At 47.0% G+C, this 18,035-nt stretch overlaps 1 protein-coding gene across 5 annotated transcripts in view; it reads right to left on the bottom strand.

The window, feature by feature from the left end:
• Positions 1-4,040: 4,040 nt before the first annotated feature.
• The window catches only part of dysf (dysferlin, limb girdle muscular dystrophy 2B (autosomal recessive)), a 284,564-nt gene continuing 270,569 nt past the window's right edge, over positions 4,041-18,035 (bottom strand). For all 5 annotated transcript variants that reach the window (XM_080191726.1, XM_080191963.1, XM_080191788.1 and 2 more), the window contains 4 exons: positions 13,673-13,839; positions 12,621-12,730; positions 9,678-9,825; positions 4,041-7,126 (listed from right to left, as the gene is read on the bottom strand). In XM_080191726.1, the coding sequence (XP_080047852.1) occupies positions 7,088-7,126; positions 9,678-9,825; positions 12,621-12,730; positions 13,673-13,839 (464 nt within the window). In that variant the 3' untranslated portion in view covers positions 4,041-7,087. The remainder of the gene's footprint in view (positions 7,127-9,677; positions 9,826-12,620; positions 12,731-13,672; positions 13,840-18,035) is intronic.

Below are 18,035 nucleotides of genomic sequence, written 5' to 3'. Positions count from 1 at the left end.
TCTGCCCAAGACTGCAAGGAGCTACAAAAGGTTATTAATGTAACCTAGTCCGTCACTCTAACCAGCCTCCCATCCATTGATTCTGTCTACACTTTCTGCTGCCTCGGAAAAGCAGCCAGCATAATTAAGGACCCCACGCATCCCGGACATTCTCTCTTCCACCTTCTTCCGTCGGGTAAAAGATGCAAAAGTCTGAGATCATGTGCCAACCGATAGCTTCTTCCCTGCTGCCATCGGACTTCTGAATGGATTTACCTTAAATGCAGTTGATCTCTACACCCTAGCTATGACCTTATGTAACATTACATTCTGCACTCTCTCTTTTCCTTCTCCCCTATGTACTCAATGAACGATATGCTCTGCCTGTGTAACATGCAAGTACTTTGCACTGCATTCCAATACATGAGATAATAATAAATCAAATCAAAAAGTATCTCTGGAACGAGAATCAGAGCTAACGTTTCGAGTCCAATCCGGCTCTTCATCAGAAGTCAAGCTCCGAAGAAGCTCGGACTCTCTCTCTCTCTCCACACACACTCCCAGGCTTGTTGAGTTTGTTCCCAACATTTTCTGTTTTTATTAATATGGCCAAATTTAATTTCTGCCTCAATTAATGTTCCTGAGCTTTCTACAGCATGCCAACTGACCAGCCCTGTTCCAGAAGCTCTTTAAACAGTTCGAAAACAAATCAAAAACAGAAAATGCTGGAAAATCTCAGCAGGTCTGACAGCATCTGTGGGGAGAGAATGGAGCCAACATTTCGAGTCTGGATAATCCTTTGTCAGCTCTGACTCTGGTCTTGTACAATTAAAACATAATGTCCTAATTTACTGTACTCAGTGCTCTGACTGATGAAGGCAAGAGTGCCAAACACCTTCTTTACTACCCTGTCTACCTGTGTGACACCACTTTCTTTGTAAAGTTTATTGATTCATCACAAGTAAGACTCACATTAACACCGCAATGAAGTTACTGCGAAAATCCCCCCCCCAGTCGCCACATCTGTTCGGGTACGTTGAGGGAGAATTTAGCACGGCCAATGCACCTAACCCATACGTCTTTCAGACTGTGGGAGGAAACGGGAGCACTCGGAGGAAACCCACGCAGACATGGGGAGAATGTGCAAACTCCGCACGGACAGCGATCCAAGCCGGGAATCAAACCCGGGTCCCTGGCACTGTGCCACCGTGCCACCCACTTTCAAGGAACTATGTACAAAGAACAACACAGCACGAGAAACAGGCCGTTCGGCCCAACGAGCCCGCGCCACCATCTTAACAATGTGTTTTTCCTCCCCCACCCTTGACCCATGTCTATGCTTATGGTACCCCCATTGGAAACCAGGTTAAGGGGAGAATAATTTAGGGACAATTTGTAACACCAATCAGCCTAAGAGCACATCTTTGGGGTGTGGGAGGAAACCGGAGCCCCCAGAGGAAACTCACGCAAGCATGGGGAGAATGTGCAAACTCCCACAGACACTGACCCAAATCCATGTATCTGCACAGCAAACAGTGATAGTCACTGAGCTGTTGTGGTGCCCATCTGCTGGTCCAGTTTTAAGCACACACAAACAACGTGAAGTACTAGGCTACTCTCGAAACATCCAAGAGCAGCCCACGCACGACCCACCGTGTGCCTGCCCCTCGTTAGACAACAAGGTGGACCAACGCACCTGCGGAGTAAAAGAAAAAAACATCCACACATGTAGCATTAGATTTCCAGGAACGTCCCGAGGCTCTGATCCTTATTTAAAACAGTCTCCTATAACCCTCCATCCCTATTTCGCTCATGTGTCTAACTAGGTAAACCTTAAACAAGTCCAGCTGTTCCTGTACCCCCGGGTCTCTCTGTTTGACAACACTCCCAGGGCCCTCCCATTAACTGTGTAAGCCCTGCCCTGGTTTGTCTTCCCAAAATGCAACATGTTACATTTATTTAAATTAAACTCCATCCGCCACATCTCAGCCCACTTGGAATCGAGACCAGGAGACGCATTGCAATGGCTTTCTGGAGGAAATTGAAGACAGTGTGACCGCAGTGTTTTTAAAATATATATTTATTTTTTATTTTTAAATTCAAACATATCAAGATTCGTTTTCTTTCAAAACCAACAATAAAAATTTCTTCACGTCAACCAACACTCAAACATTCACCCTCTCGTGCTGAGTTTCCCCCAACAATAACTGCCCCTCACTCTCAGGCAAGGTGGGGGCCGACCTTTCCGACTGGCTGCTACTATAAACCTTGGGAACCAATTAGTGTCTCCGTATCATGGGATATTGGAACATTAGGGCCAGGGAAAGGCCCAATTCTGTGGGATCGTCACCCCCCAGCCCAATTTATCCACCTACGCTAATCATTCTTTGATCCTTCATCAAGCCAACATCCACCACTCAGCAGTCTTGAAAGCACAACTGCGCCCCCCTCACCATTCATAGCTACTTATGGGACAGAGACTCCGCGTTTCCATCACTCTCTTTGGGAGAAAGTAGTGAACGTTGCCAAGATACACGTATTGTCGAACTTTATCATCTCGCACTCATCAGGACAGACAAAGAGTAGGTGCTCATAATGTGGCTCACTTATACCTGCTCAAAGTGATATACATTCACACACACACAGAGCCATTCCCAGTAGACAAAAGGAATATGTTCAACCCGGAAGCGTGGGGAAGCCTATACTGTCCCTGTTGCTTTCAACCCGGAGCCAAGGGGTCACGGTCCGAGGATTGAGGATAGATCATTTAGGACGGAGGTGAAGAGGCATTTCTTCACACGAAGAGTGGTGAGCCTGTGGAATTCATTACCACAGGGGGTAGTTGATGCCAAAACATTGAATGTTTTCAATGAAGGGCCATTGAAACATTGAAGGGGTGGCTTGATATAGCTCTTGGGGCAAATGGGATCAAAGGTTATGGGAAGAAAACAGGATTAGGCGACAGAATTGGATGGCTAACTATGATCTCAATGAATGGTGGAGCAGGCTCGATGGGCCAAATGGCCTTTTCCAGACATCGAACGTATTCAAGAGGATATATGAACGGGACCAAAGGTTATGGGATTAGGTTACTGAGTTGGGTGATTAGCCATGATTTAAATGAATAGCAGAGCAGGCTGGAAGGGCCAAATGGCCTCCTCCTGCTCCTATCTTCTATGTTTCTTTCTGCATGGCAACGCCTCAGCCAATCAGAGTTGCCTTCCAAACCAATCAGTACTCTTTTATCTTGTTGTATAAATTGTCATACTTTTGAAATTTGGTATTCTTGTGTTTGTCCTGAGGAGTGCTGGGCAGTTATATCACTCTTTCCATTAATATTCAAATTCTGTATTATTACACAGCAACGAGGAGGAAAGGTCATCCCTGGTTTCTCTCCCAAACAGTCAAGCTCTATTCTCAACAAGATAGTTCTCAATTTGTTCTAGAAGCTTCCTCACAAGAGGTTACTTATTTGCATACATAGGGAATAAATTGCATATTTAAGATGGCACGACGGATAGCACTGCTGCCTCACAGCGCCAGGGACCTGGGTTCGATTCCGGCCTTGGGTCACTGTCCGTGTGGAGTTTGCACGTCCCCTCCCCACCCCCCCGTGTCTATGCAGGTTTCCTCCGGGTGCTCCTGTTTTCTCCCGCAGTCTAAAGACAGGCACAGTAAAAAGTCTCAGAGCACCAGGTTAAAGTCCAATCTGGAATCACGAACTTTCGGAGCGCTACCCCTTCATCAGGCGAGTGGTTACCCTTCACCCGATGAAGGAGCAGCGCTCCGAAAGCTCGTGACTCCAAGTAAACCGGTGCTGTGAGACTTCTTACTGTACCCCACCCCAGTCCATTGCCCTCATCTCCACATCAAGTCTACAGAGGTATAGGTTAGAGGGATTAGATTGCCCCTTAGTGTCCCAAGATTTGTAGTTTAGTCGCATTAAGCATGGTAAATGCCAGGGGTTAAGGGATAGGGGGGGGAGGGGAAGGGGGGAGGGGAAGGGGGGAGGGCACCTGGGTAAGATGTCCTTTCAGAGGGTCAGTGCTGAGTCGATGGCCTCCTGCACTGTAGGAATTCTATGAAAAAAAGATCTTTTGCATCCTTGGGATTCCCCATATCGTTCCACGCGGGCAATAAAGAGGGTTTGTAAAGTGTTAGTCACTGCTGTCATGTAGGAGCTGCCAATTTGTGCACAGAAAGCTCGCCGAGAGAGCTTTCCTCCCCTTCTTAAAGCAATAATAACCCAGAGGCTAGAGCTAGCGGGGTAAGGTCAAACAAGCTTTTCCCCAGGAAGGAGAAGCCTGCAGTGTTACCTGGTGGGTGTGTTTAAAACAGGGGGATAATGAGGGGAGGCCGTAACTCGGGCAATAAATATAGTCCCAGTTACCTATAAATCCAGTGAGGAATTCAGGGGAGGCTCCAGGGTGAGGCAGTATCCACACATTTAACAGGAAGCTAGGTCAATGCAGAAGGGAGAAAGGAATGTGTATGCTAATGAAGTGGGATAGGGGGAGGATCGAGTGGCGCATCAACATCAGCAGGGGCCATAGAATAGAACCCTACAGCACAGAAGGAGGCCATTCGGCCCACTGAGCTGCACTGACCACAATGCCATTCAAGCCCTGCTAGTCCTCCTGACATTAGAGTCAATTTGGCATGGTCCATGAACATAAACCGCACACCTTTGAACAAAGATCAAAGAACAAAGAACAACCCAGCGCGGGAAACAGGCCCTTCGGCCCAACGAGCCCGCGCCGCCATCTTAACAAAGCATTTTCCTACACCTATCCTGCCCCGTGTGTATGCCAATGGCACCCCTATCGTAACCAGATTCAGGGGAGAATAGTGTGGGGTCAATTTGTTACACCAATCAGCCTAAGAGCACATCTTTGGGGTGTGGGAGGAAACCGGAGCACCCGGAGGAAACTCACGCAAGCACGGGGAGAATGCGCAAACTCCCACAGACACAGGCTCAAATCCATGTACCTGCACAGCAAGCAGCGATAGTCACTGAGCTGTCGTGGCGAAGTGTGCGAGGAAACCGGAGCACCCGGAGGAAACCCATGCAGACACGAGGAGAATGTGCAAACTCCACGCAGACAGTGGCCCGAGCCAGGGATCGAACCCAGATCCCTGGCGCTGTGAGGCAGCGGTACTAACCACTGTGCCACCGTGCCACCCAAACTGGGCTGAATGGTCTATTTCTATGTTGCAAATTCTACGCAAGTAGAATTATCATTCAGGAATGGAGCAAGGATGAAGGATGATGTAGCCTTTGGATGAAACTGTTCTGTACACACATGTCAGAGGGAATATGTGGGAGCCACATACTCATTGAAATACATTCTGATTGTAGAGGGGCTGTAATAGATACAATGATATATATACAGCAAAAAACATAACCAACTATAAACAGCAGCAGCTATATTGAAGAGATAAGCTGTCACCAAGGCTTCTTTGTGTAATACTCTCTCATCTCACACTGTCATTTTATATGGCTCCTGTTATTGCAGAAATACTCTGCAGTGCCTCCTCTCCCACCCGTTTTCTGCGCAATTTCACTGAGATTAAATGTAAAGAATGACCCAGGCCTAATGGAGGCATGAGGCCTCCAGGCCCCAGTGTGGAGGGAGCTCTCAAGGCCCCAGTGTGGAGGGAGCTCTCGAGGTCCCAGTGTGGAGAGAGATCTTAAGGCCCCAGTGTGGAGGGAGATCTCGAGGCCCCAGTGTGGAGGGAGAACTCAAGGCCCCAGTGTGGAGGGAGCTGTCGAGGCCCCAGTGTGGAGGGAGGTCTCAAGGCCCCAGTGTGGAGGGAGCTCTCAAGGCCCTCATGTAGAATTTCATTATCAGGCCCAACGCCTGAAAGCAAATAATTTTTGGTTCTTTCTTGCTGAGGGTTTCATTTCACTGTTTTGTGCAGAGGGTGTGAGCAGAATAATTTGCTAGGGTACTGTCCCACAGCGCAGCAGTCATTGAGTGGGACAAGCCAATAAGAAACCCCTCCACTTGCTGCCCCTTGGCTCCAGCTGAGTTGGAAACACCATTAACCCTTTGAGTGCTGGGCTAATAAAGGATAGAAATCTGAACAAAACAACCAGTGCTTTCTTGAGGGACAATAAATGCTGGCCTAACCAGCGACGCACACATCCCAAGAAATACATCTTTTTAACGTGTGACAGAATAGAGATCTGGCCAGTGAACAGGTTAATATTCTTGGTATGGATTCTTTGGGCGGGACTTTCCAGCCACGCTCACCCCAGGACTGGAAGATCCCGCCCCGAAGTCAACAGACCTTTGCGTGGTCTGCCCCTCCTTGTCTGATTTGGTTGTGTGAGCAGTGAGGGATGTGACAGTGCGGGATTGGATAATATACAAGGCACCACCTCAAACAGGAAAGTCATCGACTTGCTTCCTTTGTAGCTTTTGATCTTTATGGACCAGAGATGATGTTTTTAATGAGTGTAAGGTTTTCTCAGTTTGTGTCTCTGCCTGTTACACATACTTCTCCGCTCCACCCCCGTGGCACTGGCTCCTGGTACCCACCCCAACCCTTTGGCGAGGTATAGGCTGGAGAATGATTTTCACTTGAGGGTTGAAATTGATCTTGAGGTGGAGGGGTTGGGGGGGGGGAGGAGGAGGAGGAATGAGTGCAAAAATAGCCTCCAGATTACAGCAAAACTCAACGGGAAAGGAAGTGTGGGCAGCTGATCCCACCATTCCGCGTTTCTCGATGCCACCTCATTGCCAATGCCAGCACTTGTCCCCTTCTGAGGTGCATTAAGGATCTCTCTCTACGAAGACTGCGAGCTTGGAGGGAGAGGGAGAAATTAAGAGGGAGGGAGTGGGAGGGAGTCTGCAGAGATCGGCTCCAGCCCGGAACCCTCGGCAAAATCCGACAAAGTGTCGACAGCGGGTAAAAGCAGCGGAGTGCCAGGGAGCCTGGCGCCTGCAAGCCACTCACAACCAGCTGCACGACTCTGGTAATTTTATATTCATTAAGGCTATACTGTTTCCTGTAAGGTCAGGTTTCCATTGCAGGTGAAGCAGCGAGGAGACTTGTGATGGGGGATCGTCACCTCATTACAGCCAATTTCTTCAGAGCAGATTCAGTTAAAAGGTTTCACTAACTTCATAGCAGCATACTCCTGTGGAAACAAAAGGGCAAGAAGTTGGACCTTCTATCACATGCAGTTGGGAACATTATGAACATTGCTCCACTGAATCCTAGCCATCTACTTTCGCAATTCATCTCCATCGACAATACTGCCCACGAATTTCTGCCCCAGCTCTTGTCCACCAAAGTCATCAAACTCTCCACTATTCCTCTAACCAACCAAACCATCTTCCCTTTATCCACTTTTTTGTCTTGCAAAAAGAGACTCGATGTCGAAGTTTTTCATCCTGCACTCATCAGGTTGTTAGTGTAATTCGGAGCACACTCAGGATTGTTCAGCATGTGCTGTCCAATTGCATATTCACCTCTAACATTGGACATCACGTTTTGAGTTTTGCAAGCATACACTAGTTGAGTACAGTCAGTATTCTCTGTCTGTTGCAAACAGCCAGTTGCTAGGATGTATGGCCAATGCATCTGGCACATTGACTAGGGGGCACAGCCTCAAGATAAAGGGGAGGCGGTTTAGAACGGAGTTGAGGAGGAACTTCTTCACTCAAAGGGTGGTGAATCTCTGGAATTCTCTGCCCGTTGAAGTGGTGGAGGCTGCCTCGCTAAATATTTTTAAGAAGCGGGTTGATGGGTTCTTGATAAGAGAGGGGATTAAGGGTTATGGGGAGAGGGCGGGAAAGTGGAACTGAGCCACAACAGATCAGCCATGATCTTATTGAATGGCGGGGCAGGCTCGAAGGGCTAGATGGCCTACTCCTGCTCCTATTTCTTATGTTCTTATGTTATGTTCTTAAGAACCATCGACCACATTACCCATTTGAATGGTCGGCTGAAATTTTCTTTCTGGCTTGACAGCAGCATCCTGCTTGTGGCGAGAGCCACAGCAATGTGGTTGACTCCCAACTGCCCTCAAGAGCAACTCGGGATGGGCAAGAAATACTGGCCTAGCCAGCGATGCCCATGTCCCACAAATGAATAAAAATAATCTTGCTATTGCATAGTAGCAGTGTGAAACAGTGATAGCTTTGCATATTGCTAAGATTTTTGATATACCTTGTCCTAAGAATTACACTTTGCAAGCCTGACACATCATCTTCAATTAGCCGCTAAGTGTAATTCTTAGGACAAGGTATACCAAAAATCTTAGCAATATGCAATATGTGGCTCAGTTAGGCTTGCTGGAAGCTATATATTTTCCTATGTGGAGACTGTCCTCTGCAGCCAAAAGGAACATGTCCAGACATTGACCTGTTAGGAATTGAACAAAACTATGGATATGAGTTCCCAAGTGCATCCTCAACCAATCAGAGTCAACTTGCCAACGAACCAATCAGCAGCCTTTTCGAATGGGGACTGCACAGTCGCTCCCTTTGAAATCTGGCATTCTTCTCCTTTATACATGGAAGCTGACGAGCTCCAATAAGAACATAAGAAATAGGAGCAGGAGTAGGCCATCTAGCCCTTCGAGCCTGCCCCGCCATTCAATAAGATCGTGGCTGATCTGTCGCAGCTCAGTTCCACATTCCCGCCCTCTCCCCATAACCCTTAATCCCCTCTCTTATCAAAAACCCATCAACCCGCGTCTTAAAAATATTTAGCGAGGCAGCCTCCACCACTTCAACGGGCAGAGAATTCCAGAGATTCACCACCCTTTGAGTGAAGAAGTTCCTCCTCAACTCTGATCTAAACTGCCCCCCCCCCTCTTATTTTGAGGCTGTGCCCTCTAGTCCTGCTATCCTTTCTAAGCGGGAAGAATCTCTCTACCCCCCCATATTACTCTTTGATTGCTTTCGGAGACATAAGAATTAGGAGCGAGAGTAGACAATTCAGCCCTTCGAGCCTGATATATGACCACAGCTGACTTCCATCTCATCCTAACTCCACTTCCCTGTCTTTTCCCCATTGCCCTTTATCCTACTTTTGATCAAATATTTATCTATCTTTTTCTTGAACCCACTGATTGATTCAGCATCCCCTGCACTCTGGGGCAGTGAGTTCCATAGCTTCATAACCCTCTGTGAGAAGTAGCTGCTTCTTATCTCTGTGTTGAACCTTCCCCCTCTTACTCTACAGCTATCACCTCTTGCTCTAGAAGGGGAAACATTTGGTTAACATTTACTTTATCAATCCCGTTGAGTATTTTATAAACCACAATCAAATTTAGCCCCACCCCATTCTTCTGTACTCCAGCAAGTAAAAGTTCAAGTTACTCAATCATCCCTCATATGACAGCCCATATCCCTCTATACCCATCTTACCCATGTAATTATCTAAATGTTTTTTGAAACTAGAGTTTCTTTCCCCTTTTCAGTCAAAACCCAACTTTCCTCCATCTATCTCCCCTCCATTCCCCCATCCATCTCTTCTTTACTCATCTATTCAATCATCGCTCTTCCATTTTCTACTCATGTGTTTGATTCATGGTGACCATAAATGGCCTCCTTCAATGCTGTGTCTCTGTGATTCCAGGGTCCATAACCATTGCAGTATTCACGCTGTGAGCAAGATATTGGGAATGACCTTTCACCCATATACACAACGTGGTCCCAGCCGGGAATCTCGCAACTCACCGGGAAGGAATACAGGAATACGACGACAAACAGGATCAGGATAAGGAGCAGGAGCAGCCCGAGAATCACCCAGCGGAACTTTCTCCAGACGATGTACTTCAGGGTCTTCAAGGGAGAGGTGAACCAGAGGAAAGATGTGTCCGGCCGCCTGTCAAATCAGGATGGGGAAGATTGGTGAGGATTGGGTGAGGTTATCATGGTGTGGTATGTTAACACACGACAAACCACACACATTACAACGGCAAAGACCCTTCACAAAGTCACTCAGTGGCTGGAACATTCTTTGGAACAGCATGTCTGAAAGACGTTCTGGTTAGGGTGCGCTGGCCGTGCTAAATGCTCCCTCAGTGTACCCCAACAGGCGCCAAAACGTGGGGGGTTTTCACAGTAACTTCATTGCAGTGTTAATGTAAGCCTTACTTGTGACACTAATAAATAAACTTAAAACTTTAAAATGTGGTTGTGAGTGTTGATGCTCAGATGCAAGTTCTTTTCACCACAGGCTAAAAAGAATCCCTTCAGGAACTCGACTGCCAATGGACACTCCTTCCCTAATCCAGGGAAATGGGTAAAGCTCAGGATGGAGTTAAAGAGGGAGCCAAAATCTCAGCCCGTCTCTAGAATGTTCCATCATCAAGGACATCATCAGGGGGTCTAACTCCGAGGTGCCACAAGATTAGTTAGTTTGTTTATTTACTAGTCACGAGTAAGGCTTACATTAACACTGCAATGAAGTTACGGTGAAAATCCCCGAGATGTTGGGGAGTTGCCTTTATGCCTATGGATACATATTGAGGTTTCCAGTTGAATTAAGTGTTGATAAACCAAAAAATACTGCGGATGCTGGAATCTGAAACAATAACGGAAAAATGTAGGAAAACCTCAGCAGGTCTGACATCGCCTGCAGAGGCAGAGAGGAGAAGGGTCTGGCGATGGGTTATTAGACTGGAAACATTGGCTCTACTCTCTCTACACAGATGTTGTGACCTGCTGAGGATTTTTCTGTTATTGAATGAAGTATTGCTTAGCTCTGTGAAGTCCGGGGCACACTTAATTACTATGTTACATAGCCACAACCACTGGGGGTATCTAGTTTGCCTCCGAGCATCCCAGCATCTCAACAGCTAGTCTAATGGCGTTCTGCTGCCACCTTAACCCCTTTCCAATCTCCAAGAAGCAGGAAGTGCAACAGGGGACCGTAACAAATGATTAAATCAATCTCTCGAATTGGTGCAACTGGAGTCCAACAGAGTGCAGCGGTTCAAGGAGGCAGCTCACCACCACCTTCTCGGGGGCAATTAGGGATGGGCAATGAATGCTGGCCATGCCAGTGACACCTATATCCCATAATCAAATAAATATAGACGTGCTTAGGAGTTCCATCATGGAAACAACCGGTCTCCTCCGTGCTGGTATATACTCTCCACAGAAGCAAGCAGTTTGAATCCCAGTTATGCTTCCCATTTCCCTTCAACCCCTGTTCCTTAACCTACCTACTCTTTAAATCTATCTCTTTAACCGCCCAATCACTTTATCCCCTTTTCTGACATCGGGTTACTTCACCTAATCTGCAATGTTGACAAGGGACGGCACGGTGGCACAGTGGTTAGCACTGCTGCCTCACAGCGCCAGGGACCTGGGTTCGATTCCAGGCTTCGGATTACTGTGTGTGCAGAGACTGCACGTTCCCCCTGTGTCTGCGTGGGTTTCCTCCCACAGTCCAAAAGACGTGCTGGTTGGCCATGCTAAATTCTCCCTCAGTGTACCCAAACGGGCACCGGAGTGTGGCAACTCGGGGATTTTCACAGTAACTTCATTGCAGTGTTAATGTAACCCTACTTGTGCCACTAACAAATAAACTTGAAACAATGTTGTTCAATCCTAACTGCTGTCTGAAATGGCCCAGGGAGTTACTCAGTAGCAGTAAAACCAACCGTAGCAACTAATAATGGACAAAAAGTGCCACCCTACGATGCTGAGATGATTTGACAAATAAGCCTTTGTACGTGAAGTATTCATTCTAACTTCTCTCTCTACGCTTCCAGCACTTACCTTGAGTTCATGCCACCTTCTTACTGACGGACTGACCGGTTGAAAGGATCTTGTTCTGTTAGATTTATTAGATTTTCTCCTCAACCTTCATGAATGCAGCCCTTGTATATTTCGCTCTAGATTATATCTCTCCCTCCCTGCTATCGCGTTCACCATCTAGATCGCACCTTTTCCACATTTTCTGTACAATGACGTCCACAGAAATGCTCCAGTCAGATTCTAAACGTAGGAGCAATGAACGTTCCTATGTCAATATTGCCCATAAGACGACCATCCAAGTCACACACTGGCCTGCTATCTGCCATTGCTTCTCCATTGCTGGGTCAAAATCCGGTAACACTTTCCCAAGGGGTACGGTGGCATAGTGGTTGGCACTGCTGCCTCACAGTGTCAGGGGACCCGGGTTCAATTCCGGTCTTAGGTGACTGTGTGTGTGGAGTTTGCAGGTTCTCCCCGTATCTGCGTGGGTTTCCTCCCTCACTCCATAGACATGTGGGTTAGGTGGATTGGTCATGCTAAGTTGCCCCTTAGTGATCTAAGATGTGTAGGTCAGGGGGCTTCTTGGGGTAAATAGGTGGGGATAGGGCCTTAGTGGGATGATATGTCAGAGAGTCAGTGCAGACTCGATGGGCCAAATGGCCTCCTTCTGCACTGTAGGGATTCTATGATTCTAACAACACTGCGGGAGGATTTTCACCTCATGGACAGCTGTGAATCAAGGAAAAAGCCCACGAACACTTACTTAAGGGGAAACCAGGCCTGGGCAATAAATGCCATTAAGTGTCAACAATGCCCACATCTACAGAACGATTATAAGAATTACATCCCAACCGTACTAAGGGCTGAATTGAACTACACAGTGCCAGCACTCTCCAGGCAGGAGCAGCTTACTTTGGGTCATCGAGTTTAGGGTTCATGTTGGGCTCGTCACGACCCTGCCCAGCAGGCCGTAGTTCCTTCTCCTCTTCTGACACGATCTCCAGAGTCATCTCCACTTTTCCCTGGGGGAGAGAAGACACAAACTTCAAAAGGAAGGCTGGGGAGGGGGGTGGGGTCAGCGATTTGATCACCTCAAACACGGGACGAGAACGGTTTACAAATTGGGGAACAGTAGGTGGTCAAAGAGGAAGAGGAAGAATCCACATTTCTATAGCGCCTTTCGCAACATCTCAAAGCACTTTGCAGCTAATGAAATGCTTAGGAAAATATGATCATGACAAATAGGAGCAGGAATAAGACATTTGCAGAGGGATTTTCCAGCCCAGCTCACTCCGAGGCTGGAAAATCCCACTCGCGGTCAAAGGACCTTTACATGATTTGATAGGTCAGACCAGATAAGGAAGGCAGATTTCCTTCCCTAAAGGACATGAGTGAACCAGATGGGTTTTCCAACAATGGTCATCAGTAGCTTCTTAATTATTTTTAACTGAATTCAAATTCCATCATCTGCTGTGCTGGGATTCGAACCCAGGTCCCCAGAACATTCTGGGTTAATAGTCTAGTGATAATACCACTCGGCCATCGCCTCCCCACAGAGGTGAATAGAACTTTCCTCCAATGAAGAACTGGGAAGACAGGAGACATATCTGGGTCCTCTCCAACACTGGAAACACTTGCTCCAACTTTCTGCGCTCCTCCGGATCTAGTCCCTTGCGCTAACCCCCTTATTCTCTTCGTCCTGCTATTGTGGTCATGTCTTCATTCATTTAGACCCCAAGATTCAGGATTGCATCTGCAATCCTCTCTCCCGCCACCTCTCTTCCCTTCCTTCTACTCTACTTCCAAGAAGCAAGCACTGCCTCTTTGTCTCATTGGTAAACCTTGATCTCATTACGTTCTCATAAAGTGTCTTGAGAAGTTGTGCCTTTGTGTCAAAGGAGCCACATAAATGCAGGTTATTATTAGATCCTGAGATCATCAGTAAAGAGGAGGTGATGTCTTACCGCAAGTGTCTTCTCCCCTTGCGTCTCAGCCACACAAGGCCACCAACCCTTCACCGACTTCTGCTCAAACAGAGAGACAAACTTATCGCTCTCGAGGACCATCAGACTGCACTTCTCTGCTGATTTGGCAGGTTTGGGCATTCTGTTGAGATCCATCTGAACAGAACCTAAGGCAGAGAACAATCTCAATCAGAATTATATTGCAAAAGCTGCTGTCAAAACAACTGCTCATGAGATCTCTCAGGGCTTCACATATACTGAATTGCTTTAAATCACTGCAGCAGCTGGGGGGTGGGGAACACGATGGCACAGTGGTTAGCACTGCTGCCTCACAGTGCCAGGGACAAAGAACAGAAACAGCCCGGGAAACAGGCCCTTCGGCCCAACGAGCCCGCGCCGCCATCTCAACACCACCAGCCCCCCTCTCCACCCATGACCCTTATCTATACTTTGGCATTCCACATTGAGGGAAAACTAATTTAGGGACAATTTATTATCTCCAATCAGCCTAATAGCACATCTTTGGGGTGTGGGAGGAAACCGGAGCACCCGGAGAAAACCCACGCAAGCACGGGGAGAATGCGCAAACTCCCATAGACACCAGCCCAAATCCATGTGTCTGCACAGCAAACAGTGATAGTCACTGAGCTGTTGTCTTGCCCAGTATCTGGTCCAGTTTAGGCACACACTAACGATGTGAAGCACTAGGCCAATCTCGAACATTCAAGAGCAGCCCCAGTACGACCCATCGCGTGTATGCCCCTCGTTGGACAACAAGGCGGACTGACTTAAAACCTGGGAATTAAAAGAGAAAAACATTAGTATCATTCCACACCCTTTTACATTACCAGGGACGTCCCAATGCTAATGACCCTTATTTAAAACAATCTCCTATATCCCCCCATCTCCAACCCACTCATGTGCCTGTCTAAGTTACTCTTAAACAACTCCAGAGTGCCTGCCTCCACCATCTTACTTGGCAGAGCATTCCATACCCCACTACCCTCTGTGTGAAAAACCTCCCTCCAATATCTGTGCTATACCTCTCCCCCCTCACCCTAAGCCCGTGGCCCCTTGTACTGTGCGTCTCTAACATAGGAAATAGCTTACCTCTGTTTATCTATACCCTTCATAACCCGGGTTCAATTCTGGCCTCGGTCACTGTCTATGTGGAGTTTGCAGGTTCTCCCTGTGTCTGCGTGGGTTTCTCCCGGGTGCTCTGGTTTCTTCCCATGTTTGTGGGTTAGGTTGACATGCTAAGTTGCCCCTTTGTGTCAGGGGGATTAGCAGGGTAACTATGTGGGGGGGGGGGGTTACAGGATTAGGGCCTGGGTGTGATTGTGGTTGGTGCAGGTTCGATGGGCCGAATGGCCTCCTTCTGCATTGTGGGGATCTTATGCTATTAGTTGAGTAACATTTTGCACACAGCAAGATCCCAGAGACTCCATTGTTCAATCTCATTTAGCATCAATGTACATTTCGAGACCAGTTTCACTTCTCTGATCTTCCCTTGACACCTATCTTTTTATTATTCATTTGTGGGACAGGGGCATCGCTGGCTGGGCCAGCATTTATTGCCCATCCCTCGTTGTCCTTAGAGGGCAATTGAGAGTCGACCACATTGCTGTGGCTCTGGAGTCACATGTAGGCCAGACAGGGTAAGGGCGGCAGATTTCCGTCCCTAAAGGACATTAGTGAACCAGACGGGTTTTTCCGACAATGGTTTCATGGTCATCAGTAGATTCTTAATTCCAGATATTGGGATTGTCCCTTAGTGTCAGAGAGATTAACTGGGTAAATATGTGGGGACACAGGGATAGGGCCCGATTGTTGTTGGTACAGCCTTGATGGACCGAATGGCCTCCTTCTGCACTATGATTCTATGATTGTATTGTCCATACCTAATTGCCCTTGGGAAGTTAGTGGTGAGCTGCTTTTTTGCGCCATTTTGCAAGATTCTATCATTAAACTTTAGCCAATGGCTTACTGATAAATCACAAAAGACATGATTTTCCCAGTCTCTTTCTCTCAGCAATAATAGATCCCAAGTTCTTCTCAAGTGATCACATCCATCTCCAGGTAACTCACAGAATCCCTGCAGTGCAGAGGGAGGGCCATTCGGCCTATCAAGTCTTCACTGACAACAATCCCATCTGGGCCCTATCTTCATAACCCCACACATTTACCCGGCTATTTTCGGTTTCCTCCTACACCCCAAAAACGTGCTATTAGGCTGATTGGTGTTAACAAATTGTCCCTAAATTATTGTCCCTCAACCTGGTTATGGTTCCTTTATTGTGGAGACAAAGGTCATAGGTAGAAGAGGGCACTTACAATGTTAAAATGGCGGCGTGGGATTGTTGGGCCGAAGGGCCTGTTTCCTGTGCCGTGTTGTTCTTTGTTCTTTGTTATTTCCCCCTGACAATTTTGCATGGCCAACCAACCTAACCCCCACATCTTTGGACTGTGGAAGGAAACTGCAGCATCCGGAGGAAACCCACGCAGACACGGGGAGAACATGCAGACTTTGCACAGACAGTGACCCAAGATGGGAGTTGAACCCAGGTCCCTGGCGCTGTGTAGCAGCTGTGTTAACCACAGAAACCTGGATTTTCGCTGAGGCTGACTGATTCCAAAGAGGAATGATGGGAGGGACCTAATTTTGGGATTCCTGCCCACATTCCTCTTTCTGGCAATCTTTGCTGATACGTGATAAGGTAGCCTGCTCACATGCAGCATATCAGAGCAGTCATGAACGATGGGAATCCCAGACCCAATAGGAAACCCAAAAAGGCTCAGCCACTTCCTCGCGGAATTCTTTTATTCACAAGTTTTGAAATACAAACAAACACATTCTTTCAGTTTCAATAGCTAGGTGATGTATTGTAAGGTAGTTGTGTTTTTCTTGCAATTATATGGCTCTTTCTTGCAAGGGAAGGTTGATCAGCATTGCATAAGTGTTGAGATGCATTAGAGTACATTTTTCATTGGAAATAGTGATATGATGAATTCAAAATTGGAGAAAACAGTGGTTGAAAAATATAAATGTCATGATCTGAAGTGATTTAAATATTCAAAGCCGTTTAAAATTACTCTGCTTTGCTTAAGAGCAGAAAAATGTTTCTGGAATCCATTGACTGACAGGTCATTTGATATAGAGTAGAAATATGCATTTTCAATAAGCTTCATTATTTGGGAACAGTAATGGTTTGCTGTGAGTCCATTGTGAGTGATTGGCTGAGTTTCAAAAGCTACAGAATGACTTATCTCAGCAGGGAGCTTTGCTCATGCCTTGATTGTTATTTTATATCGTTAAATTATTATCTGTCCTTGATGTGATAAGTGAATAACTGATTGTTTTTACAAAATATTTTAATGGGTTTTTTTGAGTGATAGTGACGTCAATACAAAATGTGTTTGAAGGAGAGTTCTATTAGACTGTTAGAATTCTTTTCATGTCCATTTTAAAGACATGGATCCTGAGATCTGCCCAAGGTGGATACTGGGTGAGTTCAAATGGAGGATCCATGGGGATATGAAGGAGTATGGAGTATGAGGGGAGTTATAGTATAGGAGATGTGTGTGTGTGTGTGTATAAAGATCATAAAGGAGCATAGACAGAGCACAGGGGAATGAAGAGGCACTGGTGAGTGAGCGGGCAAAGGGGCAGTGGGGGGTAGGGGTGAGGGATGAAGATTTGAGGGCCTGACATTCATTTCCACAGTCGTCCTGATGTCCCAGTAAACTGAGGCAGGTGTTCTGGCCTGCTTACCGCATCCTGGTCCATTGCCACCTTGCGCCTGCCACTTCTAGAAATGACAAACCCAACTCAGTCCTGCCCCTACCTCCTCAAAGTGATGGTTCAGCAGCTTGCGGCCCTCTAAGTGTAGAGTGTCCAATTGTATCAGGTGTTGGTGAGACCACATCTGGAGTATTGGGTCCGTCTTGGTCTCCTTATCTGAGGAAGGTTGTGGTGGCGTTGGAGGCAGTTCAGAGGAGGGTCACCAGATTGATTCCAGGGATGAAAGGATTGACATATGAGGGGAGATTAAACAGTTTGGGAGTTGAGAAGGATGGGGGGGGGAGTCTGGTCCAGGCATATAAGACACTAAAAGGGGTTGATAAAGTTTCCTCTTATGGGGCAATCTAGAACAAAAGGTCACAGGTATGGGTAGAGAGGCGGTAGATTTGAAACTGAGATGAGGAGGAACTACTTCTCACTGAGGGTGGTGAATTTGTGGAACTCACTGCCCCATACCATGGTGGAATCTGAATCATTAAATGATTTCAAGAAGGAGATGGATATATTTCTAATAAAAAAAGCTGAAAGGGATATGGGGAACAGGTGGATTTGAGACCAGGG

Source organism: Carcharhinus amblyrhynchos, chromosome 1 (genome assembly GCF_965287045.1).
Source record: "Carcharhinus amblyrhynchos chromosome 1, sCarAmb.v2.hapA, whole genome shotgun sequence".
Classification (NCBI taxonomy): Eukaryota; Metazoa; Chordata; class Chondrichthyes; order Carcharhiniformes; family Carcharhinidae; genus Carcharhinus; species Carcharhinus amblyrhynchos.
Note: the sequence above shows the minus strand (reverse complement) of the source record. Positions and strands in the feature narration are given on the sequence as shown.